Here is a 26,656-nt window from a genome sequence, read left to right on the forward strand (position 1 = left end):
AGTGGTTCAATTCTCTAGTGTCCTAGCTAAAAGTTCAACTAAATTGTTAAAATCAAGTTAGCGTGAATCTGCTTAAACACCTCCTTTAAAGTGGTTCTGTGAACATTGTTCTCAGCCCAATGAAGACAGGGACGTTGTCTCCTCTTCCAAGCAGAACTACATTGCAGTGAATTCTGATGTAAGTACTTAGTCTCCTCTCTGCCTTTGACTGTCACATCGCATTCACTTTCCCTGGCGTTTTGGCCAAACCTAATGAAATTCCTTAGCATTATTGGAAGCCCCTGTCTGTCTTGCTGTACTGCAGGGTCTCACAACCTTTCCTGACTACTGTACCCCCTTCAGGAGTCTGTTTTGTATTGTGTCCCCCTGAGTTTCACCTCACTTAAAACTACTTGTTTACAAAATCAAACATAAAAATATAGAAGTGTCACAGCACACTAGTACTGAAAAATTGCTGACTTTCTCATTTTTACCATATAACTATAAAATAAATCAATTGAAATATAAATATTGTACTTACATTTCAGTGTATAGTATAAGAGAGCAGTATAAACAAGTTGTCTGTATGAATTTTTAGTTTGTGCTGACTTCGCTAGTGCTTTTTATGTAGTTGATGTACCCCCTGGAAGACCTCTCATACCCCCAGGGGGACGCATACCCCTGGTTGAGAATCATTGCTATCCTGTGAGTGAGCCCTTCTACAGCCACTGCACTCCCCAATAATACAGATGCATCTTGCTTTTAGACATTTTCATTTTGCCTGCGTCAGCTTTTGGGTGCCCAACCTGAGGCAGGTGAGTCCAATCACCAGAGTTGTTGAAGTTAGTGGGAGCTGCAGGTGCTCACCACCTCTGAAAATCAGGCCTTGGGTGTCTCAAGTTAGACCCACAAAAATGAATGGACAGTTATGAAAATCCTCTGCAACTAACTACTAAGGAAATTCCACAAACATCTCACAAAATGACAGTGCAGTTTGACAACTGCTGGTGAATTCCCAGAGTCCTATGAAAGTCATCTAATATTTTTTTCAGTTTTTTGGTGAATATTTTGTAAAGAACATCCCATAAGATTGATAAACAGCAGTCTAAGCATAGGGATTCAAGTAAAAGTGATGCACTAGCCTGCAGCAAACCATCAAATCTCTCTGCTTATGTGATCAGATAAAAATTGAAGTCACATGATGCTTTGAATTCAATACATGAAATTGTACTCTAAATTATTACTGCAGTTAAAACACTTAAATGATACTCCTCTTATAGCCAAAAGCATCTTCTCTAAAAGGACAACACTTAGCCAGTATTGCAATGTTTAAAACAGCATGTATTCTCTCCTGCGGCTTCACTGGAGAATACAGCATATGGGGACTAGAGTACATGATCATAGCTCCATTGAAGTCAAGCCCCCTAATCTCTGCACTGTTCTGACATATAAATCAAAATGAAATGCTCGGGGCAAATAAACCAGTCAGCATCTGTGTTAGCTAGGCTTTGCCTTTCTGCCATTTTCCATGCCAGACATGAGATGCAGTGCACTCCCAGGATTAGCCTTTTCCCAGTAGACTAATTTACATAGCACCGAATGACCCCTAGAAAAGCACATTGTACTAGCTTGTCACATGTGACAGAAACTGCTGGCTTTTCTTTTGACAACAAACATGAAACATTTGCACCGCCAGCATTTTTCACACAATGCTGTACATGTTAGCAAGTGTACGTGTAAGTTTCATAAATGGAGCTCTTCCTTTTTTAAAAAAAAATCATCTTTCCATAGAGTTGTACAGCAGGTGACTGAATCAACTAAACAATAAAGCTGGAGCACATGAAAATTTTGGTCCTGCTGTTCATGCATGGTAAGTAAAAATAAATGTATCATTGACTAAGGGAGTTGTTGGTTGCAACTGATTTCTACAGCATGTTAGCTGGTTAATAGGAGTGAAAATACCTAACTTTTTCAATGTTCATGGATTATATAAATGAAATGATAGTTTTCCCTTCATATTTAATTTGCATTAATTATAGTAACTATAATGCTATGGGAGAATGGAAAGATTTTTTTAAAAGAATGCTCATGTAGAAATGTTTAACAGTCACCTACTGCAGGGCTGAAAAGAAGTCTGGCTCATTTAGTATAAACATAGACTATCTCCTATTGTTAGAATAGTTAATTACAGTGTGCAGATATTTATTTAGTCATATATAATTTGCACTTAGACGAAGGGTATTTAGGGAATTTATTAGTACATGTCCATTTGTTGATAATCTGGCTATAGCTGAAAGCAAAAAGTTCACATATATAATTTAAAGAATGACTTGTTTAAAGGCATAACATACTCTTCATTCAGACAATTGGAGGATCTGATTTCTATTGAAATTAGACCTGGTGTCCCACACTTCATGCCAGTGTAGTTGCAATTTGCATATCTTTTCAATGTGTGTAACCTTTATTTGCAGTAAGAAAGAATGGTGGAAGACTCAGAAGACCTAAAAGACTCTGGAAGTCAGAGAATATGGACAGAAACACCCATCAAGAGAGAGAACCGATTTATTGGTAAGTCTCCCAAAGAGATGAAAATGACTGTTGCCAGGTGTAATTCTGCTGAACATTATCAGCTTGTTGTATCATTTTAGCTAGCCCTGTTCCTGAACTGAAGTAATCTCTCTGCCACTTTAAATTAATCAGCACTCTATGCAATTTGGTCTGTCCACTGAACACTGCAGAAATGCGTAAGTGAGATACTTTTCTCAGATATTTGTTCTTTATTCAGCAATATGAAATGACTGCCTGACTTAAATGCTGCTTAGCAACTGAATCTGTCTTCCAAATGTGCCCTTCTACTGTTTTCATACACATGACTATTCTGCCTCTCATGATGCAGTTTCAGGTCAAAAGGATGATGTGTGGGGCTACAGATTTGACAACTAATTGTGAAAATGAAGTCAGAGTTCCAGGCATAAGAAGCATAACTCAGTCACCCCCTCTAACCACAGACACCAATGGAGAATATGGCAGCACTTTTGAGAGACTGAGCTTTATACAGAGTGGAGCTGATTTGGAGGATTAAAACACATAAATAGGCCACAGGGAAGATATACTAGACTGACTCACTAAGGGCCTGATACTCCATTGCCTTGTACCTTGTGTGGGCATTTCTACCTGTGAAATTGGGTATAAAACACTACCAAATCAGAATGATAACATTATATCCCCATCTAGCACCAGTGACCACAACAGGCCACACAATGGAGAATCAGTCACTACATTGTTAGCCAGACTAAAGGTAAGGGATACAATTCCTCAGACTGATCAATTTGATAGTCAGAATAAAAGCTGCACAATGATACCTAGTATTTCCTTGAAAATAAGTATAAAAGACTTCATTTTTTAAAAATGGCTTCTAAGTTTGGTCCTTTAGTTGATGTGGGTACACAATTCCAGACATCATGAACTGCCGGAGAAAATACAGAATTTAAACAACCATCTTCCCACCTGTTCCTGCAAATCAGGTAACTAGAAGAGGTGTCTAAATGCCAACACTTGCTAAAGCATTAATTGAGAGTGCAATATTGTGGGTGCAAATTAGAGGCCTGGCATAGCCTACTTTTAAATGAGGCCCTTTGATGTTAAATGTTTGAGAACTACCAATTAATCCCATGGGTCTTACAGCCAAAAGCATCTTCTCTGAAAGCACAACAGATGTGTAATTTACTTTATTGAGATTAACTGGCTATGTCCAAAAGCCCCTATGGTGAAAAGAAGAACATCGTTTTCCATTTTAACTGATTTGGGCCAACATGACCTCATTTAGTCAGCTCTCTGCTTTGTTCCATCACTGGAGAGATCTTTTGGTTATCCCCATTAATGTTCTGATATGGTGTTTTGCGCAACAGTGTTCCTGCTTATGAGAACTGAGAGGTGTTATTCTGGTTTCCATTATGGGATATCTTGGATGAAATCTTGGCCACAGTGAAGTCAATAAGAGTTTTACCTTTGACTTCCGTGAGGGCAGAATTTCATCCCTTTTGTCTGTGAATGTGTATAGTGAGACTGTACCTTCCTTCGGGTGAGGTACACTTTTTTACTTGGCTATACAGCACCAGCCACATCAATCACACACACATGCACATGTGTACACACAAAATTTACTTTCAAGTTTATTTGGTTTCTATGTATGTGTTTCAGATGCAGTGCTGAGCTATCTCATGGGTCCAAGGTTTCTGGTTTATGCAAGCTGTGCACTTTCTATATGGGTAAGATAAGCTCAGATAAAATTATTGCATTGTAAATGATCAAGGGAAGCCTGGTTGGAGAAGCATTTGTATTTCTGGAAGCACTGTAGTATATCTGGAAACAGATATTTAGAAATGGATCAACTTTAAATCTTCAGTATTCAGACTGCCCCATTTTCTGTACTTTCATTAATTTAGTCCATGGTATTTCTTTATTTTGTGAGGCTAAAATAAAAGTAAAGTTTTGTCTCGTCTGTTTTTCAGGGAGATCGAATGTGGCACTTTGCCATGTCTGTATTCCTGATAGAATTGTATGGACATAATCTCCTTCTAACAGCTGTTTTTGGGTTAGTGGTGGCTGGCTCAGTACTAGTGTTTGGGGCCTTAATTGGAGATTGGATTGATAGAAAACCAAGAAATAAAGGTAATTGTCTGTGTTGATTCTGATATTCCTAAATATGAGATACAAACTCCTGAATATAATTACTATCCCTGTGATTCAGTAATGCTTATACTGCTGTCTTCTTCAGAGTGCTTTAAAAATATTAATAATTTCTCACACTGTTTTTATGAAGGAGGGAAGCATTATATCATCCTAATTGAACCAAGAAACTGAGAAGGAGAGATTAAGGGTAAAATAGTGCCTAAGTGATATGGGAGCCTAAAGCCAATGCAACTTCCCCAAGGCCACAGAAGATGAGCTGGGAGTAGGAGTTCCTCACTAAATCATGCCTCTCAGAATTTGCATAATATTAAATAATGTTCCTTATAATTAGCTCTGGTCAGAAAATAGAATTTCTGTTCTATAGTGAGAATGAGGTGTCATTCTTTGTCTTTCATACAAAGCTGAGAAATTTCTGATTAGAAAAGTCTGTTTAGGTGGCTGCTAGGGTTTTGTCAGATTGTTTGTAGTAAGTGACAGAATTTGTGAGATTCCTTTAAAATTGAGCAGATACGTATCACATCAGGAGCTGTTTCATTTTGCAGTTGCTCATGCATCGCTGTTCATTCAGAACTCCTCTGTCACTGCCTGCTGCGTAGTACTGATGTTGGTGTTCTCTTACAAAACCGAGATTGAGCAAATGTGGCACGGCTGGTTTACTGTAAGTGTCTATTGACCTGTGTCTTTCACAGATAAATTATACTTTGACTATTTCAATTTTGGGTTCTTTATGTAGGTTAATAATGCATGTAAAGTATTTGCTTTAATCTTGGAGACTGACTGTGGGCCAGAATCTCCTCTGTGCTGTGGTTGCTGTACACAGCACCACCAGCAAAGCAGCCAGAAAGCCGGTATAGTCAGCCACAGGGTATCCTCACAGAGTGGATCCCATGATGGGGGAAGAGCCAATGAAGCAGCTCTTCCTCTCCCTCCATCTTCCCATCCCCCTCATGCACCCTGGACTGTGAGTGTATCCTGGTGAGCCCCAGCTGTTGTATTGGCCTTTTGGAGCTGTTAGCATACAGGGCAAGTTAAAGCAGCCCTCAGGGGGACCAGCCTGCCCCAGGAGTGGGGGGCTTAAAGCCACCATTGCACCTGCTCCCACCCTTTAACACTCTGTATTTCTTGGCTGCAGCTGAGGATCTGGGCCTTGGTGTATTGAGCCTCTTTAACATGGTTCCCTCTAGTGTTCACCCCTGATTTGAGGCAGAGCCTATATCAAAGCCTCTTGATATAATGGCAGAAAATTATCAGGTTTAGGGGCAAATTCTGCTTTCATTTACCCCTCTTTAAATCTAGAGCGACTCCACTGAAGGCAACAGGGTCACCCTGGCTTTGGGGAGATTTAACTGAGAACAGAATCTGGCTCATAGCATTAATGGAAAAGAAGCTCTTGCTGCTCAAATTAGCAAAAATGTACTCACTCCAGTGGCAAACTTAACTTGTCTCTGAAACCGTCTATCTTTATTGAGATTGTGTGTAATGTTCCAGCCAACAATAGCTGAGTAACCTTGATTCTTGGATTCCAACCTCTGGTTTTTATTCACTTCCAACAAGGTGTTCTGTTATGCAGTGGTAATCATCTTAGCCGATCTGGCAAACCTGGCAAGCACAGCGCTGACGATAACCATTCAGAAAGACTGGATTGTGGTCATCACAGGTGATAACAGAGGCCAGCTGGCTGGTGAGCTAGATACAGTCTATGTTCATTTACATTGGAGCCAAAGCTATATTTTATTTAATAGAAGAAACATAGTTACATATTTATTTAGAGACAAATTTCTAATCTCATTCCTTAATAGGAGTCTAAGAAGATTAAATAGAGCTGTGTTCAAAGCAATCTCTCTCAGGGGAAAGCCTTGTAATGTGTAGGTGACAAAGATTTCAGTTTTTCACCAATTTCTGGTTGGTCAGATAAAAAATAGGACTGTGCTTATTAGTAATGAGCTTTTATTAACAAGTAAAAGCAAAGTTACTTAACTTTTCTACTTTTACTTGTTAATAAAAGCTAAGTAACTTTGCTACTTTTACTTGTTAATAAAAGCTAAGTAACTTTGCTACTTTTACTTGTTAATAAAAGCTATTTCAGGTGAAGCAACTACTGAGACTTGACAACATCTTTTTAGACAGGAGTCTACATGGCACAATAGGTTGGTTACACTTGTCTTCTGCTTTGGGAGACCTGATTCAAACTCTGGCACAAATCATAAGTGAAAGGATGTATCCAAGTCTCTGTGTACCTCACACCACCACCACCACCAAATACTGCAATTAGGCTCTCTTGGAAGTCTCTCTCTGGCAGCATCACAAGTCTAAGTTAGGAAGCGTTCTTATAAATCAAGATTAAAGTGCACTGCCAAAGCTGAGCAAGGAAGCATACATGTCTCTCCATGCTCTCCCAGACTCAGCCACTGTTATTAGTCCCTGGCTTTCATGAGAACATCTTTATCTGTCCTCCCTCCCACCCAGTCACTTTATTTTTCATGTGGTCTTCTGTAAAATATCTTGCTCCTTTTGAATAACTTAAGTGATAATTTATTATTAATATTATTAGTTGTATCACAGTAGCACTTAGAGGCCCTGAGTGAAATTCGGACTCCATAGGATGAGATGCTGTATAACTCATAAGGTATGAGACAGTCCCTGCCTATAGAGCTTTTAGTGTTATTAGGCAAACAAAAGGTGGAAGAATTATCATGTCAGTACTGATGCATGCGTGTGTATGTATATATGTAGAGTGAAATACATTCTGTTTTTACACCATGTCTAGGAATGAATGCAGCTATAAGAAGAATGGATCAAGTCATAAATATCTTCGCTCCTCTGTCTGTGGGGCAGGTTATGACCTGGGCCTCTAATGTCATTGGCTGTGGATTTATTCTTGGATGGAACTTGATCTCTCTTCTGGTAGAATTTATATTCCTATCCAGGGTGTACCAACTAGTGCCTCCTTTGGCTGTAAAATCTCAACAGAATGCAGGAGAATATGTTATAGAAAGACAAGTGGAACTTACAAATGTGCCAGGTAAGTAGTATTCAATAGGAGAACAGCCTTCCACCAACCTTTAAAAAATGTATTACTATGAAATACAGGCTTCCATCCAGAATGTTGAATTACACATCAAATAATTAGAGTACTAGAGGGTATCCAACAAGTCAGTCCACAGGAACTGTATGAGGATAATAAAATTACTATCAAAAGAAAAGAGAAAAGCCAAGTAGCAAATATGCGGGGGTCAATTCTCCAAATTTGTGTATTAGGTGATTTACATACACAACTCGTAATGGCGTAAAGGGGGAGTTATTGGTGGAAATCTCTCATGTGGGTGTGAGAATAGCAGAGCCTCCATTGTTTAATGCCTTGCCAGGCAGATTTAAAGACTGTTTAATGAATCCATCTGTCTGCATTATGTACTCCTTGGTATAGAGCACTATCCTACAGCACGTCACTGAACCACTATATCTGATACTCATTTAGAATGATGGTTGTCATAGCAATTCAAGATGCTAAAAGAAAAGAAGTCAGTGAAGAATGGTTTAATGCATGTAATCCCTAATATTCCGTTTATTTTTGCTACTCTCTTTAAAAGAGTATTGTATCCCCAGTGACCATCTTCCTGTTTTAGTGGTTCTCCATGGGGTCAATTCCTGCCTCATTGCACATGGCCATCTCCTACTAATGACAATGGAAATTATGCATTAGTACTGTTGCCCATTTTTGACCTGAACCACTCATCAAATGTTCTAGTTGGAGGGAGAAATTGGTGTTAGTCAGATATGCAATTTTGTTTATATGCAAAGTCCTGTGTCTCTTAACACAGGAGGAATCAAGTAACAAAAGGATCAGTTTCTTAATGTACAGAGTTCAAGTCTCTTTAGCCAACACCCAGCCCCAAAACGCTCTCTCTAGCTCCTTCCAGGGTCACACTGTGCTTAGAGGCTCCTGCTTGGCTTTTCTTGCCTTTCTTCCTCTGCCTCTCTCTGTTCTTGTCTGCCATATCAGTAATTTCAATAGCAGTGTTTTTTCTCACATTCTCATACACACATACCCAAAACAATACTCAGCGCAAAAGCTCCTCAGCAGGTTCACACACACCTTTTGTTTTCAGTGGGGCTTATGTTTACAGTGATGTTAATTGAAGAGTGAGTTCACACTTATCCACCTCAGTGGGGTTTTAACCCAACCCATAGCAAGGTTTCACCAAACTCATGCCAGCAGACTAGATCACTTAAGACAACTCCTCTGACATCGACCTTACTCCTTGGAGTCAGAGGTGAAAGTAAGCTGGTATGGCCCAGTATGGTGTACCGACAAGAGCTGGTATGCTGTGCCGGACCAGACCGCTGGTGATTTAAAGGGCCCGGGGCTCCCCGCAGCGGCTGGAGCCCCGGGCCCTTTAAATCGCCTCCTGAGCCCCACTGCCAGAGCCTTGGGATAGCGGCGGCAGGGGTCCGAGGGTGATTTAAAGGCCCCAGAGCTCCCAGCTGCAGTCGGAGCCCCGGGGCCTTTAAATCTTGATTTAAAGGGCCCGGGGAATTTAAGGCCCCACCTCTTCCAGTTGAGTCCACACCCCCTGCTCAGGACTCCGGAGTACCGGTGAGTCCTTTGTTACTTTCACCCCTGCCTGGAGCTCAGCCTTACTAATGCTAATCAGCAGATGCAGTATCAATGGGGGTGAGTCAGTACTAGCAACTAGTATTGGGACATAATACTTCTTGATGCTTTTAGACATTTTAAGAAAAAAGACAGTAAAATCACAAATTAGGTCAACCTATGTTAGGTCCACACTACCCTCCTGTCAGTGGTGTGTGTCCTCACCAGGAGCACTTCCACTGACTGAAGAGGGGCCGTGTGGGGGGCTGAGAGCCCGGGATCAGCTCCAAGCAGTTCCCCACTAGGAGTCCAGCTGCCCCCGTGGGCTTCTCACCTTCCTACTCCTAGACGGGAGCGGGGGGAAGCCACCCGGGCTTTCTCGCCTCTGGTAGGGAGATCTGTACTTAAAGTCCAGTGGGCTGCATTGTTCCCAATGGGGAGCTGGGACCACAGGGCAGCAGGGCTCCCAGTAGGGAGCCTGGGCTGTAGCCCAAGCTGGGAGCCTAGGTGACAGCCAGCTTGGAGCAAAGACCCAGCAGCAGCCCAGCTGGGGAGCCAGCTTTCTCATCAATTTCACAACTCCAGCCATGAAATTGACAAGACAGCCAACAGCTGATGTAAGTAACCTGCAGTGTCTACACAGACACTGCACTGCCCTAACTACCCCGACATAAGCCCTCTTCTTGTGGAGGTGGAGTTATTTATGTCGGTGCAGTAGGGCACTTATGTCAGTGGGAGCAAGTCTGTAGTGTGTACACTGACATAGGTCAACATAAGCAGCCTTGTGTAAACAAAGCCTTACAAAATTGGTGCAGGGATGATTAGCTGAAATCCGTTATACTAACCTCCACTCCCCAAGTTCTTGTATGTGATATTCAGGCTAACACGTTGTTCTCACTGAGGAAAAGTATCCTGTGCAATTGTTCACTCCCTACCATTTAGGAAATTCTTTATCCGTTATTGATGAAGAATTTTTTTTAAATACCAAGCAAACCACCTGCAGATAGACATCCTGTGAGATTCTGCTACAAATGTGCCTGTTCAGCCTGTTCTACCTTTTAGATCAAGATGGCTACATAGCTCAAGGCTGTGAAAAATTTCGTGCCCTGACTGCAGAAGTTAGATCTATCTACTAGATGTGGCTAGGCTGACAGAATAATTCTTCCATTGACCTAGCTACTTCCTCCATAGACACCAAGTTTCTAGCCCAGGCCCACCCCTTCCTCCCAGGCCCTAGCCTCTGCCTCTTCCTGCCCTGGCTCTGCCCCCGCCTCGCCTCTTCCTTCCCTATTTCACCCCCTCCCCCAAATGATCCTGGCCCTCGCTCCTCCCCCCGCCTTCCCTCAGTGCCTCCTGCATGTCGCAGAACAGCTGATCATGGTGGGCGGCAGGTGCTGGGGAGCGGAGGAGTCGCTGACTGGTGGGGCTGCCAGTGGGGGGGAAGGTTTGGGGAAGAGGGGCAGGCGGTGATAGAGGGGCTGCCAGTGGTTACTAAGCACCCTTTTTTCCCCCCCAAGGGTCAGTGCCTATGACCTCCTCTTGGAAAGATGGATTAACTACCTTGACAGAAAAACCCTTTCTGGCAATATCAGAAGTGTCTACATTACAGTGGCACAGCTGCAGTGCCATAGCTGTACTGCTGTAGCCACTGTAGTGTAGACATACTCTCTGTTGACTATACTAATGAGAACATACTAGCCATCCACAAGTGTTTTTCTGTAAGAACAGACATCTCTATGTGTGGGGTGGATGGCAGGAATAGCAGAGGGGGCGGTGAATGGGATACAGGAGTGAGGGTTGAAGAGGAGAAGAGGGGGAGGTGAACAGGAGTCAGAGGGATGGGCAGTTAGAACACAGGGTGATGGGGGAGGAGCCAGGGAAGGGGTGGCAAGACTGGATAGGAGTAGAAGGAGAGGGGACAGGAAAGCTGAGGGAGTGGGGTAAGGGCCTGGAGTAGCAGAGGGACACAGACACAGCCCAGGGTCACAGTGGTAGAAGGGTCTAACCATTAGAACACGCTCCCCTACAAAACCTGGAATTGAATCCAGGAGTCCGGAGTCTCTATTCTATTTTCAGCAAGTAGCTGTGAAACCCTTTGGCAAAGTGTGTGTCTCATTCCCCACTCTGCTTGTTTCACACAGAGGATAACAGCCTACTACGGCTACTAGTTATTCTATTAGCTCAAGTGGTAGAGGTCCATGCAGTAAGTCTAACAGTTCAAATCATGCTGCTGATCCAAGCTGCGGGGGGTGGGGGTGTCAGTATGCTTCCACATGATAGAATTTCAGTGTTTTCACTTTTTACTTAGGTTCCGGACATTACATTAAAAAAGAAACTACATTAACAGTATGCTAAGGTTGTATAGTTGAGCACACATTAGGAAATGCCAGAATTAAAGTTACCTGGGCAATCTTAATTTGACCATCTTGTGTGTATGCATTAGGATACAGTCTTAAGTGACATGATCACATACTAATTTTTCCCCTGAGGACCCCTGCCTCATTCAATGTACTGGACTGATGGTGTTCTGGGGAAGAATCAGGGCTGTGTATCCCTCCCTACCTCTGCCACAGATCTCCTATGCATGCTGGACAAATCACCTAAACCAAAATGTTCACAGGTGACCACTAACTGTGTGTTCCTAATTTTCTGGATGCCCAACACCTGAGACCAGGTTTGCAGAAGTGTTCAGCATTCACAGCTGCAACTGGAGTCAATTGAGTCTATGCTTTGAATATATTAAAGTGACAGAAAATGCTGAGTACTCTGAAAAATCGTGACCTAGTTGTTTCAAGTCGGACACCCAAAAATAGTGGATACTCTAGACAATTTTGGCCTTGATCTCATTGTGTCTCAGTTCCCCATCAGTAAAATGAAGATAATAATAGCTCCTAATCTCACAGAGTTGTTGTGAAGATAAATGAATTAATGTTTGTGGAGCACTCAGATACTATGGTGAGCACACTCCAGAAACATCCATGAGGCAATTAATAATTTTGTATTCAGTGCAGCATTTGGATGATGTGTGTTAAATAAGTCCTTGGACCACACATTGAATGAGGAGCATAAAAAGAAATATTGAATAAACACCCATTTACTGAACAAGGTACTGGATCTTGTGGAAAAAATATGGGATCATGTAATTAAAGACTGTATCATAATGCATATGCACTAGGGGATTGAATTAAGGTTGCACTGAAAGCATTAATTCTGGCATTTCCTAACTTTTGAGTGCTTGAGTGCCATCCTTAATACTCTTTTAATGTAGTTATTTTTGTATGACATATAAGATATATATTTATGCACTGAAATATGAGCCCCACAATGACATTTTTACAATCATTTTTCTCACACACAGGGTAATTAGCACTTGGCACTTACATTTTCTAAGTACTCTACAAACATTAATAGTAATTAAACTAACTTACACTTGATGGATGATATGATCACTTAGATGGAATTAGCTGGAGGTAATTGAAACTGACTATAAATATGAGAATAATTTACCTTTTCTGAAAACTCATTCTTTCATAGAAAAAAATATCATGTGCCTTTTAAAAATGAAATACCTTTGATGGGGCAAGTAAAACTGCATATATATTACAGTCGCAGTTATAGTGCTCTACACCTTCAAAGTTCTTTGTAAGAACTAAATGTCAAATCCTTACAAAAACCCTAAAAGTTTGAAAATAGTATTATCTCGCTTCTATACATGGGAAATCTGAGAGAGACATAAGTAATTTACCCAGGGACTCAGTATTAGCACCAAAATTATAACTCAAGAGTTTCTGGGTCCTAGTCTTCTCCTCAGCTCAGTAGACCATAGTCATCACATTTAGCGCCAATAACAGAGCTTAAAAACAATCTTAAGGAACTTAAACTTCTAAATATCTTCCAAAATATGCACAATAAAGTTAACCATGATACATCTGAGATGTATCTAATTTACATTTAAATCTTGATTTTGTAGTTGTATTGAAACACCATTCTTTTTTTCTAAGCTTGCAATATAGATGAGGATGAACTGGATGTTGGGTTTCCAGCCAATGTTTCTTTTTTGCGTGTGCAACAAATCCCATACTGGATCTGGTGCCATTTTGAATGTCTGAACCAAAAGAGTAGAAACCGAGCCAGAAACCTTTACTTAACAAGTTCCTATTTAAGTTCATTAGTTCTGATTAAAACTTGATTTGTCAGACCTTACTTTAACTTTATTTTGTGTGTGTGTGTGGGAGCGGGAGGGGGTGGTGGAGGCAAACAGCCAAACTAGTATAAGATGTTTTGTTCCTCTTTTAAAATATTTTGGCTTAACCAATATATAGACAGTGTCAATGGCTTTCTTTCTTAATGTAGCTACCGACACAGTAGAGAAACTTGTGATTCAATTTGTCACGTCACTGTCTGGACAAGATGTAAGGCTATGCCTTGCACCCGAAAAGGTCAAATGAAGTAATTCAGGGCCAATTAATAACAGGTCCACTTTCAACTCCCTTTGGTTGATGCTTTCAAATGCCTTTAATCTTTGCCTTCTAGCAGCTGCTTTGAACAGATCAGTCGGGGTCCACTCTTCCCAAGAAAGCAGGAATTCTTATTGCAGCTTACTGCACAGTGGAGCAGTTGCCACCAGAACCATTAAAACCTTCTGACTGGTATTTTACAGGGGATCTTCCCATTTGCTCAGCTGTTGTTGAATTCATCAACAAACCTGGGATTCCAGAGGCACCGACAGAGCAGAAATCCAGTCCTGAAATGCAACGCAAGTCAGTCACAAAACTGCCTCTTTGCTTCAGAAAAATGCACAGGATGCTGTGTACGTGCAGAGATGGCTGGAAAGCATATTACAGGCAGTCTGTCTTTTTAGCAGGCTTGGGTTTAGCCTTCTTGTACACCACAGTGCTTGGCTTTGACTGTATCACTACAGGGTACGCCTACACGCAGGGGATCAGTGGCTCTCTTCTCAGCATACTCATGGCTCTTTCTGCCTTCTCAGGACTAATGGGCACAATTTTGTTTACTAAGCTAAGGAAGCATTATGGCTTGGCTGTCACAGGAGTCGTATCCAGCCTCCTCCATGTAAGCTGTTTAATGCTGTGTGTGTTTTCAGTCTTTGCCCCCGGCAGTCCTTTTGACTTGGGTATTTTCTCTCTTCTCACAAGTAAGAACTCTTCCTTAAACCACGAGACACTGCAAAAGAACCAGCTGCATATTTACCCATTCCAAAGAAACATCAACCAACCCATACTGCCAGATCGTTCTTCAATTCATTGGACTAATAACACAGTGCTGTTGGACAGCGTGCATGGGAGCGATCACCCAGAATCCTATATTTCAATCATTCTCTTGTTTTCAGGAGTGATATTAGCCAGAATTGGTAAGTATACATGTAATTTGCCACCACATGCGGAGTCGCTTCACTGGGTAAATGATTCTATGAACAAAAAACAGATGTTACATATGGCCCACATCATCATAGTATTGACTGTCTCACAGTCTAATATATTTATTCTCACCACACCCCTGTTAGATAGGGAAGTGCTGTTATCCCCATTCTACAGATGGTGTCGGGATTCTGGGCGAAGGTAGGCAGGAGTCAGGCCGAGGGTCAATACCAACTATCAAGGTCAGCATTGGGTTTCTGGTGGGGGGTCGATTGGGAGGCAGAATCCAAGTCAGAGCCAAAGTCAATACCTGAAGACAGTTCAGAAGCCGGGCAGTCATGGCAGCTAGCTAGGGATCCATATTGTTGCCTGGACACTCAGGGCCGCCCAGAGGGGGGGGGCAAGAGGGGCAATTTGCCCCAGGCCCCGAGCCCTACAGGGGCCCCCACCAGAGTTTTTCGGGGCCCCTGGAGCGGGGTCCCTCACTCGCTCCGGGGGGCCCGGAAAACTCTTGCGGGGCCGGGCGCAGAAGCTTCTTCGCTCCCGGTCTTCACCGGCGGGGGGTCCTTCCGCTCCGGGGCAGAAGGACCCCCCGCTAGCGAATTACCACTGAAGACGGAGCGGGACCCGCCGCCGAAGTTCAGCCCGGTCTTCGGCGGTAATTCGGCGGCGGGGGGCCCTTCCCTTCTGGGACCCGCCGCCGAAGTGCCCCGAAGACCCGCGGCGGGGGGCCCCCCGCCGCCGACTTACCGCCGAAGACCGGGCTGCACTTTGGCGGCGGGTCCCGCTTCGGCGGTAATTCGGCGGCGGGGGGCCCCCCGCCGCGGGTCTTCGGGGCACTTCGGCGGTGGGTCCCGGAACGGAAGGGCCCCCCCCCGCCGCCGAAGACCCCGGGCCCCCAGAATCCTCTGGGCGGCCCTGTGGACACTTCCTGGCATGTCCCAGGGGCTTATATAAGATACAGGAGCCAATGTGGGATTGCTAAAACAACTGTCAGTTGGATCACTCAAGGTGGGATTTCCCGTGGCATGCAGCCTGTGCAAATTGTGGATCACAGGGGTCAGCTAGGTTCCAGCTACTCCTAGGTGGCAATGTGGGGATGTTGATTAGCTGGGAGCCCTGCAGGCTCAGTATCAAGCCCTGCTGATCCTTACAGATGGAGAACTGAAACACAAGGACTAGCCCAAGGTCACATCAGAAGTCTGTGGCACACCAGGGAATCAAACCATCCTCTCCAGCTGCCAGGCTCGCACCCTAACCATTGGACAATACTTCCGCTTACATGGTAGCAATGCATTAGCTTTATATATATATATAATATAATATATTATAATATAGTTGCTACTAATTTACTAATACAGCAACCTTCTTAAGTATTAGGATGTAGTACAGACATATATAACAGGCTTGGAAACAGAAATAACCAGGAACAAAATCTCTCTAATCTAATCTTAAGAACAGAATCATTTGAGCAAATGGATGTTCCATTGGCTTAGAGCCAGTCAAAAAAATCCCTGTATGTGAAAGCACAGAATGTACAACAGCAGTTGTGCCAGACTGCTGTATGCTTAAATATGTAAGTAACAGAATTAGTGATTAGTACTTAAGGTAAGAAAATTCAGATAATTTAATATGAATCTCCTCACAGGTAGCACCATTCCACAAACAAAGGTTTGTAATGGGGGGTGGGGGGCAGGAGGGGATGTTGAGGCTTGTTGATGCCATTTGGAATGAAATCACTTTCTAGTCAGAACTTTCAGAAAGATTATCCTGTTTTTCATCAAGTTAATGACTGTATAGGTATAAACATACTTAACTTACTCTGGGGCTGGTGGAAAGTGAGGGCCTAGTTAAGGATGCTTAGCACCTTGGCATAGCAGGCACTAATTTTCAGAGTCTTGTAATTGTATTTCTGCTCCACTATTCAGAACCTTATTTTTAAATATGAATGCAAAGTAGTTGATTGTGTGTTATAGGGATTTTTGTTAAATATAACAGCCCTGCAGGGAGCTGCCTTATAAACATGATTTTACTACTATGACATTCCAGGGAGCAATCCAGACCAGTGAGAGGTTGTCACCCCTGCCCTGCAACCTACGATGTCTCACAGTGCTTTGCTGCTGTAGCTCCCCACCTGGACTCCTCACATACAGCCAAACAGCATGCAGGTCTCAGCCTGAGTGTCGATGTGTAGCTGCATCCTGCCAGTCACACTTCAGTCACACTCTGGTTTCCACCAGCCTTGGTTATCAGTTGTAGGGTGGCCCAAACACACTTGCAGTCCTGAATTTCCCCCCAAAATGTATGTTTTGCATTATCCAGCCTCTCCTGGACTGTTCAGTTATTTTAGGTCCATTGCCGCTCTAAGGGAATCAGTGTCCAACAGTTTGCTACTTAAATGGAGTAACCCACACCACTCAGTTTAACACAACACTGGGTTAATTTTGATTTAAGGAATAAAGCATATTTATTTAACTACAAGGAGATAGGTTTTAAGTGAGTACAAGTATAAGGCATTCAAGTCAAAGTGATTACAAGAGAAATAAATATAAAACGCTTTCTAGTACTAAAACTTAACAAACTAGACTTGGCTCAAGGTGAAGTCCCTCACCACATGTTTCCGGTAACATTGCTGACCAAATTCTCAGGCCAGGATCTGCTCCCAAAGTTCAAAGGCTGTTTCTTTTGTCATCTTAGGTGTGAGAGAGAAAACTTGGGGTGTTTTTGTCCCTCACTTTATAGTCCAGTCCCCCTTTCCTGCAGTGAGGATGGAGTCATGGAGTGTTGTGGTGAAAGAGGTTCCATGCTGCTGTTTGCTAAAATGTAGATGGATCTGTTACTGCCATCCTTCTTTGCCAAAGAACAGCCACTTGACAGATGATGGCCCATCAATTTTGATGACATATGGCTAGAGGCATCAGCTTGTCCTGTCTCTTTGAGAAATTGGTTTATCCAGACTAGTCTGGTAAACACACTTCAGACCTGATTTCAACTTATGTTTATAACTTTACATATAAAGTTACTACACACATTTCATCATGATATTACTGACCAGCGAGTTACTAGTTTTCAAATGATATCACAAGGCATATTTTGTACAAAGGTTATTACAATAATGTGTGGGGTGTGAATACAGAGGTGTATTCAGTCACAACTATATTTTGTGTATTCATACTGCATCTATATTGAGATGCCTTTAAATAATCCTTCACTATCTTTTACCCAGGATTACGTGAACTGCTTGTCAATAAAAATGTAATTTTAGTTTCTCTCATGCACATGCCAATTCAGCATGTTCTTCAACTATTTTATGCAGATAGTACATGTCATTTATGCATTTGAGTCTTCATTAATAGACATCTAGCAAATATTTCTAGTCAGTTTGACTGCCTTTAGCATATCTGTGTTTTAATTAAACAATTATGTTGCATTCTCAGGATTTCCCCCTGTAATTGTTGGTAGGGCTCTCAGAGGAACAACACATCTACATGACAATGACATTTCATGCTACTATTATAGCATTGCTAGCCGACTTAAATTTAGCATTTTCATGGAATCCGAAGTATGCTGCAGAAATAGAAAAGATGGGGGAGAAGTAGCATCACAAAGACTATACTTCTTCTATAAATCCTATTTTAGAAAACCAAATTACAAGGTGTGGGGGGGAGGGAGGAATTAGGTGTTCAGCATGCTAGCCTGTCACCACTGGAGGTCTAGGTTCAAATCTTTATTAATTCATAAGTGAAGAAAGGTAGTCTCATTTCAGTGCAGGCCCGATGCAACCATTTAGGCAAACTAGGCGGCTGCCTAGGGCACCTCGTGGTTGAGGGCACCTAAAAGCCCACTCAGGCGAGGAGGTGGAGTGGAGGTGAGCTGGGGCGGGGGAGGGGAGGCAGTCTGCAGTAACGGGGGGGAGGAGAGCGCGCACAGGGGAACCGCTCCCCGCCCCAGATCACCTCCACTCTGCCTCCTCTGCTGAGCACACAGCCCCCACTCTAATTCTCCTCCAATCGGCGCCACAAGCCTGGGAGGGGAGGAGAATTAGAGCAGCGCTGGCATGCTCCGCGGAAGAGAGCTGGGGCGGGCTCCCCGGGCGGGGTTAGCTGCTGCGGTGGGCAGGGTTAGCTGCAGTGGAGGGGGGCGGGGTTAGCTGCTGTGGGGGAGAGGGGGCTAGCTGCTGTGGAGGGGGGCAGGGTTAGCTTCTGCGGGGGGGGGGCTCCCTTGGCCGGGTTAGCTGCCGTGGAGGGGGGGGGCTTTCAAGAGAGAGTAGCTGCTGCGAGGGGGCGCTCCCCGGGTAGGGTGGGTTAGCTGCTGCAGCGGGTGGGGTTAGCTGCCGCGGGGGGGGCCTCCTTGGGTGGGAGGGGCGAGTGGGCGTGGTTAGCTGCCACCGGGGGTGGGGTGGGGGGGCTAGCTGGGGGGGGTGGCGCAAGGTGGAAGTTTAGCCTAGGGTGTGAAACTTCCTTGCACCGGCCCTGTTTAAGTGCCATATTTAGTTTTCGTCCACAAAAATGTAATTGTTATAAACTGGCAGCCTGTTCAAGAGCAGTCCATGTTGGAATAGTAAAGCCACTGTACGTTAGCATTTAGGTATAGCTGTGTGCTGAAGCCTATGGAGATTGTATCATGAAGAACTGTGGTTCCTACATGCATGCTCTCAGTCTATACCTGGCTCTAACCTATTGTGTTAGTGCTCATTAAAACTGATGCACTAACTTTACACACAGCAATTAAAAGGAGAGAGAAGAAAAACAAAACTAAACAAGCCTACCTTTTATGCCTGAAATAAATAACGATGCAGTGGAATTATCCAGTGAGTCTAGTCATGTTTTTTTTAAAAAGTTTAGTGCATTTTAAAATATAAATTTGGTACATCCATTACATATTATTCTTATTTCATGTAACAAGTCTTTTTGACTTTGTTTTGATTTTATAAAAGTCTAAACGTATTACGGAGGGATTGGTAACTACTCTATAGTTAAGGTTGAGTTGAGTTATGAACATAAAGCAAGGATCCAACCTGTATGGTAAATATGAATGTCCTCCCGCAAATTACAGCACTTGCTCTTTGAGTACACAATTTTCTGTAAAGTTACAAATAAAGTGGGTAATTAGTTTAGGAATTAAAATTAATTGAAAAAAGGGCCTTTAAGAAATGTAGTGTCAGATCTCTTTTCATTAACGAAAATGATTTAGTGGTCATTTTTTCCTGTTGTGCATAAATGAAAATTTCTCCTTCATGAGAAGCTGAAGGATACAATAGTTTACTTTAGTTCAGAGACTTCCATGAAGAGCTACTCTCTTTCAAAATGGCTGACATCTTCTATTGTTCTCAGTAAGACCAAAGCTACAGTTTCCTTCAGTTGGTTGCCATTTTGGGAATGGTGTAGAACTCTCTTGTTCTGCATGGATTGAGTGTGTCTGCCTCCTCGCAGCCTAGGAAGCCATCATCTTCCTATGGGCAGCTGTGCCTTCAGTTCCATTGAGAACATTAGGAGAAGGTGGCCATTTTGAAAGAGGGCAATTTGTCATGACAACTATAATTTATGATGAATTACAAGGAAAAATGACCATTAATCAAAAGAAAAAAATCAAGCGCACAAGAACTCAGTGAGTTTTAAGTGTATGGAATGTTTGAAGAGTCTGACAGGGCAGAGCTAAGTTGCTTTGGTTTCCCTAATTGTACATTTTTATACTTTATCAAGTTTGGATTTCTTCTAAATTTAATCTTCACTGTGAATTTTCTAAGTTTACAGTGCTTGGTTTTGAGATCATTACAGCATCCCTTTAATGTAGTTTACCCTAAATTATTGATATATACTCACAACATTAACTCCATTTTAACATAGTGTTTGTCTGGGAATTATACTAAATGTGAACACAAAAGTAATAGAAAAGTTACATGAAGGATGTCAAGAGTTTGACTAAACAAAGACAGAGCTGAGATGGCCCTTCCATATTTTAACTTGCAGTTTCCCCATGTAATTATTTTTATATCTCTCAAAATGATATCTACTATCATAGAATATCAGGGTTGGAAGGGACCTCAGGACCCAAGAGAGACTATCACAGAACCCTGCTAATCTGCACTAATAACTAATACCCCCATTACAAATGTTTTGCAAAAAGGGAAATGAGAAAGTTATGCATTATGAAATGCACATTCTTATTTTAACAACTGAAATTAATTTCTTACAAAATGGTAGATTATGTATTATAAGCTTTAGTATTGTGAGGCCTCATAAAAGCACCTTCCTAGTAATCCTTTCCTAAGAAGGGAGGAGAAACTAGTTTTTGTAGGTACAGTGTAAGGTGTGTGCATTAGAGAAATTCCATGTACTGTATTATAATTAAAAAAAAAATTCTCTTGGGTGAGTGACTTCTTCAGATGGGATATAAGAGAACAGAATTATATAGTTATTCTAGTGATATTACAATGGCTATTTTAAGGTCATTACACTCAGCTTTTTCACAATTCTTCCATCACTAAAGTAGGGGTATTTAACAGGAGTCACTGGTTTATCCCCTGAATACCGGTGGACATAGCCACAATATGAAGTGTGGCTCAATGGACTTCCATATGAGGGTAGCCTGCTATAGCTCTCCTAATTTGAAATCACTGAATTTAAAGATGGGGACTGGGAACCTATTAGGGTATTTGGTCCTTACCCTGCTGATAGCGGACAGCTACATACAATCTATTTTCTAGTGCAATATTCAATGTAGTTTTAAATGTTTTACATGGATGGGGCTTTCCGTTCCCTTAGGAGAATATTATGCAATCCAAAGGACAAATTCGTGCACAATTTACAGCACTTGGGTTTTATAATAAAACACTGTTCTCTTGCAGGTCTTTGGTCATTTGACTTGACTGTGACCCAGCTTCTTCAGGAGAACATTCCAGAATCAGAGCGTGGGATAGTCAATGGTGTGCAGAGCTCTATGAACTACTTGATGGACCTTGTACATTTCATTATGGTTATTCTAGCTCCTCAACCACAACAATTTGGGTTGCTGGTGATAATTTCCTTACTGTTTGTGATAACGGGGCATGTCATGTATTTTATTTATGCTAAAAAATATAAAATTAAAGAAACTGTGATACAAACAAACTCAGAGAGGAAGCCACAGAATCCCTCTGTCTGAAAGTCTCATAATCCTTTATTTCAAAATTATCCCATCATTCATGGAGTATAGGTTACTTGCATAAAAATGTTGACTAAACTCAACACACTAGCCAAAATGTTTCTCTGTTTCTATTCCCACCCCAAACACACGGCTATATCATGAGAAATAAAGAACAAAATACTAACTGGAAGACTTATTTCAAAACACTTAAAGATTGTGTTTTTTAAAGGACAGTCTCATTTCTGTATCTGCTTAGTTTTTACAATCAACTCTTTGCAAGGACACACAAAGCTTATTCTCAGGGTTCCAAATGAAAATGACAAGGCAACTATTTTTCCGTTTGTTATCCATATGTAGAGAATATTAAAACAGAATTCACAATTTGCACATCACAACCCGCCCTTCCTAAGCAAATGATACCGTAGTTATTTTTTTAACCATCTTTTCCATCACACAAGATGGAGCAACAGGAATGTGTCTTCCTAGATAGTTCATAGAAACCAATAACTTATTTATAGCCAGCACATTGTGTTCAACTTATCACTAAGAAATTCTGTTTTTTTTATTTTGGACTGGCCAAATACTGACCCCTGTATTGCATATAAATATTTTCCCCTTATTTGAAAGGTTCATTGAAGTTATTATACTAGGTGATTTAGGGTTTTTTGCAGCACCTCTTTTTTTCCTACTTTGATTTTATTTTTTAATGTGAAAAACTAGCTCAGCATCCAACTGTTCAAACAAGTTAGTGACTGCATGGGCAATCATTTCTTCACTAAAGCTTTCTTGAATGCAGTTTTTCTTTTTTAAAAATAAAGTGGTGTTTTCAAAGTTTAAATATGTGGCTGTGTATGTTGGTCAAATTACTATTGGGTAACGTGAGCATAAAATAGAGGCTATAAGTATGGTTTCCTATAAAGACTTGTTCATGACATGGGGTTTTCACTCCTTGAGAAAGAAGCGCAGAGCATCTTAGGCTTTGGCTACACTTACACTTCAAAGCGCTGCCGCGGCAGCGCTTTGAAGCGCTAAGTGTAGTCAAAGCACCAGCGCTGGGAGAAAACTCTCCCAGCGCTGTCCGTACTCCACATCCCTGTGGGGAATAACGGACAGCGCTGGGAGCGCGGCTCCCAGCGCTGGGGCTCTGACTACACTGGCGCTTTGTAGCGCCGCAATTTGCAGCGCTGCAGAGGGTGTGTTTTCACACCCTGCTGCAGCGCTGCAAATTTGTAAGTGTAGCCAAGCCCTTAGTGGATAGAGCATCTGGGAATTGGATGATCTCCTCTATACTCCCGGTTCTGCCAGTTGCATTCTGGGTAACCGGCCAGCCACATCATCTCTCTGTGCCCATTTCCCTAGCTGTAAAATGGGGATAATGATCTAGACCTGCTTTGTAAAATGCATTTATTTATATATATATATATAATAAGTAAACCATGTGGATTCTCTTGTGAATAATATGTGGCTGCTAATACAGTGAGTCACCCACTCCCCCATTAACATCTTTATTTAAACTCACACAGCACAACACTCTCCCTTTGTCAAAGCAGCAGTTGTAAAGTGGGGTTTATCGAGCACCAGAGTAATTAGAGTAGTGGAGAACTGTCAGCTATGAACACAAGGGACTAACTGGTATTTTAAATTCCTGTAACTGAAAGTAATAAAAATAGCTTCCAGTTCAAGTCTGCCCTCCAATGGTTTTAAAGGAACACTGCTAATAAATCTTGGTGAAGTGTTATCTTGAGGGTGAGAAGAACTAACCTGAAGGAAGTTGATATGACTTGTTAATTAGCAAGGTTTATTAGTATTCAGTGTTTCACTTTTTACTGTGGCAATTTGCTTTCTGAGAATCGCTGCTTTCCCTGTAGATCATGGGTATTCAAGTCTCGAATAGACTCTCTGGCACATTATGAGCTTCAGTCATACTAGTGTTTTATTCTTTAACCTAACAAACAGAATTGAAAGTAATCGCTCTATGCATCCGCCTACTCCATCTGAATAGAATGGAGGCAGGGGAAGTGAGGGGAAACTATTTTGCAAGAATGCAGCTATTGTTTCTAAAGTGTGTTATATATTGTTATGGAACCATAGTACATTAGGGTAATATTATAGCTACATATATACTTCAGATACTGCCATGTTAAAACAGACTGGTATCAATCTAGTTTAGCATCCTTTCTCCAGCAGTGGCCTGACACCTGATGCCTGAATGGACAGTATAAAAACCTTTATTATTATATTTAAACTTACTTTAAAGGAAAGAACATTCCTTCCCAACTCCCACAGTAAATTAGCTTTTACCCCAAAGCATGAGGGTCTTTTCCTTCCTTCATTTTTAATTAACCTCTTAATTTAGATGCTTTCTAGGTTAGACTTACTGATATATACATATGTCTAGCCACTATTTAAATCCCAGGGTAATATTTGCTTTAGGAATGCAAAGGCTACCCCTGCATGCTGATGCCATCCAGCTGAAAGCTACCTGGTGCATCTATCTCCCCATCTAATCTCCTGCCTTTAAGTCTTGCATGAACAATAAAACAGAACAGAAGTAAGAAAAGAGAGGTTAACACTGGACAAAGCATAAAGTCACAAGTGGCCTTGTAAATAACATGTCCTTAGTAGATAAAGAAATAGTAAGAAGAGTTAATGTGTGATAAACTTGCAGCTGCAGCTTTGCTTACTAGCATACGTTGTAGCTTGTGGACAGTTCATGATCTGTACAGAGAGTGGTACAAAAATTAGTAGACCAATCATAAAGTGACATTAACCAATAGTATTATGTAAAAGAGTGTATATAACAGGGGTTGGCAACCTACGACACGCATGCCACCTTTGGCACATGAGCTGATTTTGCCTGGCACGCGGCTGTGAGCCAGAGTCCCGGCTGCTGGCCCCGCTCAGCTGAGTGAACAGAACCCCAGGCTGGGAGGAGGCTGAGTGGGGCCGGTAGCCGGGGCGCCAGAGCCGCCCGGGGCGGGGCAAGTGGGGCAATTTGCCCCAGGCCCCAACATGAGTTTTTCGGGGCCCCTGGAGCAGGGTCCTTCAGTCGCTCCAGGGCCCCTGGAAAACTCTTTTGGGGCCCGGGCCCCCGGAGCTTCTTCCGCTCCGGCTCTTCGGCGGCGGGGGGTCCTTCTGCCCCGGGGAGGAAGGACCCCCTGCCGCTGAATTACCGCCAAAGTGTCGGGTCTTCAGTGGTAATTCGGCGGTGGGAGGCCCCCGCCGCGGGTCTTCAGGGCTCTACAGGGCCCCCCACCACCGAAGACCCCAGGCCGCCTGAATCCTCTGGGCGGCCCTGGCAGGTGCACTGGCTCGGGTTCTGCGGCTCCCGGGAGTGTGAGCCGCTGGGGTGGGGGGCCCTGAGCCTGCTGCTGGAGGGGCAGCAGTGGTGGCTCACACTCCCGGGAGCCGCAGAGCCCAAGCGTGGCGATGGAGAAGCTGGGGGATGCATGAGGACCTCTGCCCACATGTATCTGCTGCAGAAGCCTCCCGGGGGGGCACCAGGCCATAGCCTGGGCAGGCTACCCCCGCGGTTCCCCCCTCACCTCGCTTGGGTTCCGCGGCTCCCGGAAGTGTGAGTCGCCGCCGCTGCCCCTCCTGCAGCTCCCCCTCCCGCTGCCTCAGCACTCCATGTGGAGTTTTGCCTCCACATGGAGCCAGCGTCTGACCAGCATGGGCATGGTAAGGGGAGTCCCGGGGGGGCAGTCAGGGAGCAGGGGGAGGGTTGGATGGGTTGGGAGTTCTGGGGGTCCTGTCAGGGGGTGGGGAGTGGTTGGATGGGGGGTGGGAGTGTGGATAAGGGTTGGGGCAGTCAGGGGACAGGTAGTGGTTAGGATTCTAGGGGGGCAGTTAGGAGGGGGCAGTCAGGGGATAAGGAGCGGGGGGAGGGTTGTGAGTACTGACAGGGGCAGTCAGGGTGGGAAGTGGGAGGGAGTGGATGGGGGCAGGGCTCTGCCCTCTTTTTTGATTGTTGAAATATGGTAACCCTAGGCGAGGGGGGATCTGAGGGTTGGCGCCCACATACATCCACTGCAGCCTGTAGGAGCCCCCGGGGGGGGGGGGGGATGCCGGGCTGCAGCCTGGGCAGGAGGGGCGAGGGGGGGCACGGCTTCTCCCCACTAGCGGCACTGCCACCTTTGCAGGGCTGCTGTCCCCCTGCACCGCGCCGGCTTCTCCATGGCTGGGGCTCACTGCTGCCGCAAGCGGGACGCTCTGGCTCTCTGGTGCCTCCGGAAGGCGGCTCCTCCCTGCCGAGCTGCTGTAGTGGCCCAAGCCCGGCAAAGCCAGTGAGTGGACTCGGGGTGGGGGCCGGTGGGGTGGGGAGGGCTCACGGGGGAGCTGTGCACTTTCCAGGGGCGTTCAGGGGGCAGGGAAGATGGAACCTGGTCTGAGGAGCAGCCCCTGGGCAGGCTGGCTCCTGGGATTTATAAAGGCTCATTGAGATTTGCCCCGCAATGAACCAATGTGTTGGGGGCGCAAGGTGGAAGTTTCAGCTAGGGCCTAAAATATCCTAGCACCGGCCCTGCCCCAGGGGGTGCGGGCACCCCAGGTTAAGAACCACTGCACTAAACTGATTAGATCTGCATTTTAATTTAATTTTAAATGAAGCTTCTTAAACATTTTAAAAAACGTGTTTACTTTACATACAACAATAGTTTATAGACTTATAGAGAGAGACCTTCTAAAAACATTAAAATGTATTACCGGCACGCGAAACCTTAAATTAGAGTGAATAAATGAAGACTCAGCACCCCACGTCTGAAAGGCTGCCGACCCCTGGTGTATAAGCTAACTCATGATTATGTACATTAAAAGTGTGGTATACCCGGAGGTGAAAGTAAGCCGGTATGGTCCGGTACAGGGTACCGGCAAGAGCTGGTACGCTGTGCCA

General features: G+C 43.5%; 1 protein-coding gene across 4 annotated transcripts in view; it reads left to right on the forward strand.

Moving 5' to 3' along the window:
• The window catches only part of LOC123364308 (solute carrier family 40 member 1-like), a 46,494-nt gene extending 24,010 nt beyond the window's left edge, over nucleotides 1–22,484 (forward strand). For 2 of the 4 annotated variants that reach the window (XM_045006322.1, XM_045006323.1), the window contains exons 3-11: nucleotides 1,771–1,849; nucleotides 2,451–2,547; nucleotides 4,180–4,247; nucleotides 4,491–4,650; nucleotides 5,214–5,329; nucleotides 6,226–6,352; nucleotides 7,439–7,693; nucleotides 13,923–14,633; nucleotides 21,488–22,484. In XM_045006322.1, the coding sequence (XP_044862257.1) occupies nucleotides 2,460–2,547; nucleotides 4,180–4,247; nucleotides 4,491–4,650; nucleotides 5,214–5,329; nucleotides 6,226–6,352; nucleotides 7,439–7,693; nucleotides 13,923–14,633; nucleotides 21,488–21,783 (1,821 nt within the window). In that variant the 5' untranslated portion in view covers nucleotides 1,771–1,849; nucleotides 2,451–2,459 and the 3' untranslated portion in view covers nucleotides 21,784–22,484. Of the gene's footprint in view, nucleotides 1–115; nucleotides 179–1,770; nucleotides 1,850–2,450; nucleotides 2,548–3,201; nucleotides 3,278–4,179; nucleotides 4,248–4,490; nucleotides 4,651–5,213; nucleotides 5,330–6,225; nucleotides 6,353–7,438; nucleotides 7,694–13,922; nucleotides 14,634–21,487 lie in introns of those variants that run through there. The other 2 variants (XM_045006324.1, XM_045006325.1) reach the window with 2 other exon arrangements.
• The last annotated feature ends 4,172 nt before the right edge of the window (nucleotides 22,485–26,656 follow it).

The sequence above is a fragment of the Mauremys mutica genome, chromosome 2, assembly GCF_020497125.1.
Source record: "Mauremys mutica isolate MM-2020 ecotype Southern chromosome 2, ASM2049712v1, whole genome shotgun sequence".
Taxonomy (NCBI): domain Eukaryota; kingdom Metazoa; phylum Chordata; order Testudines; family Geoemydidae; genus Mauremys; species Mauremys mutica.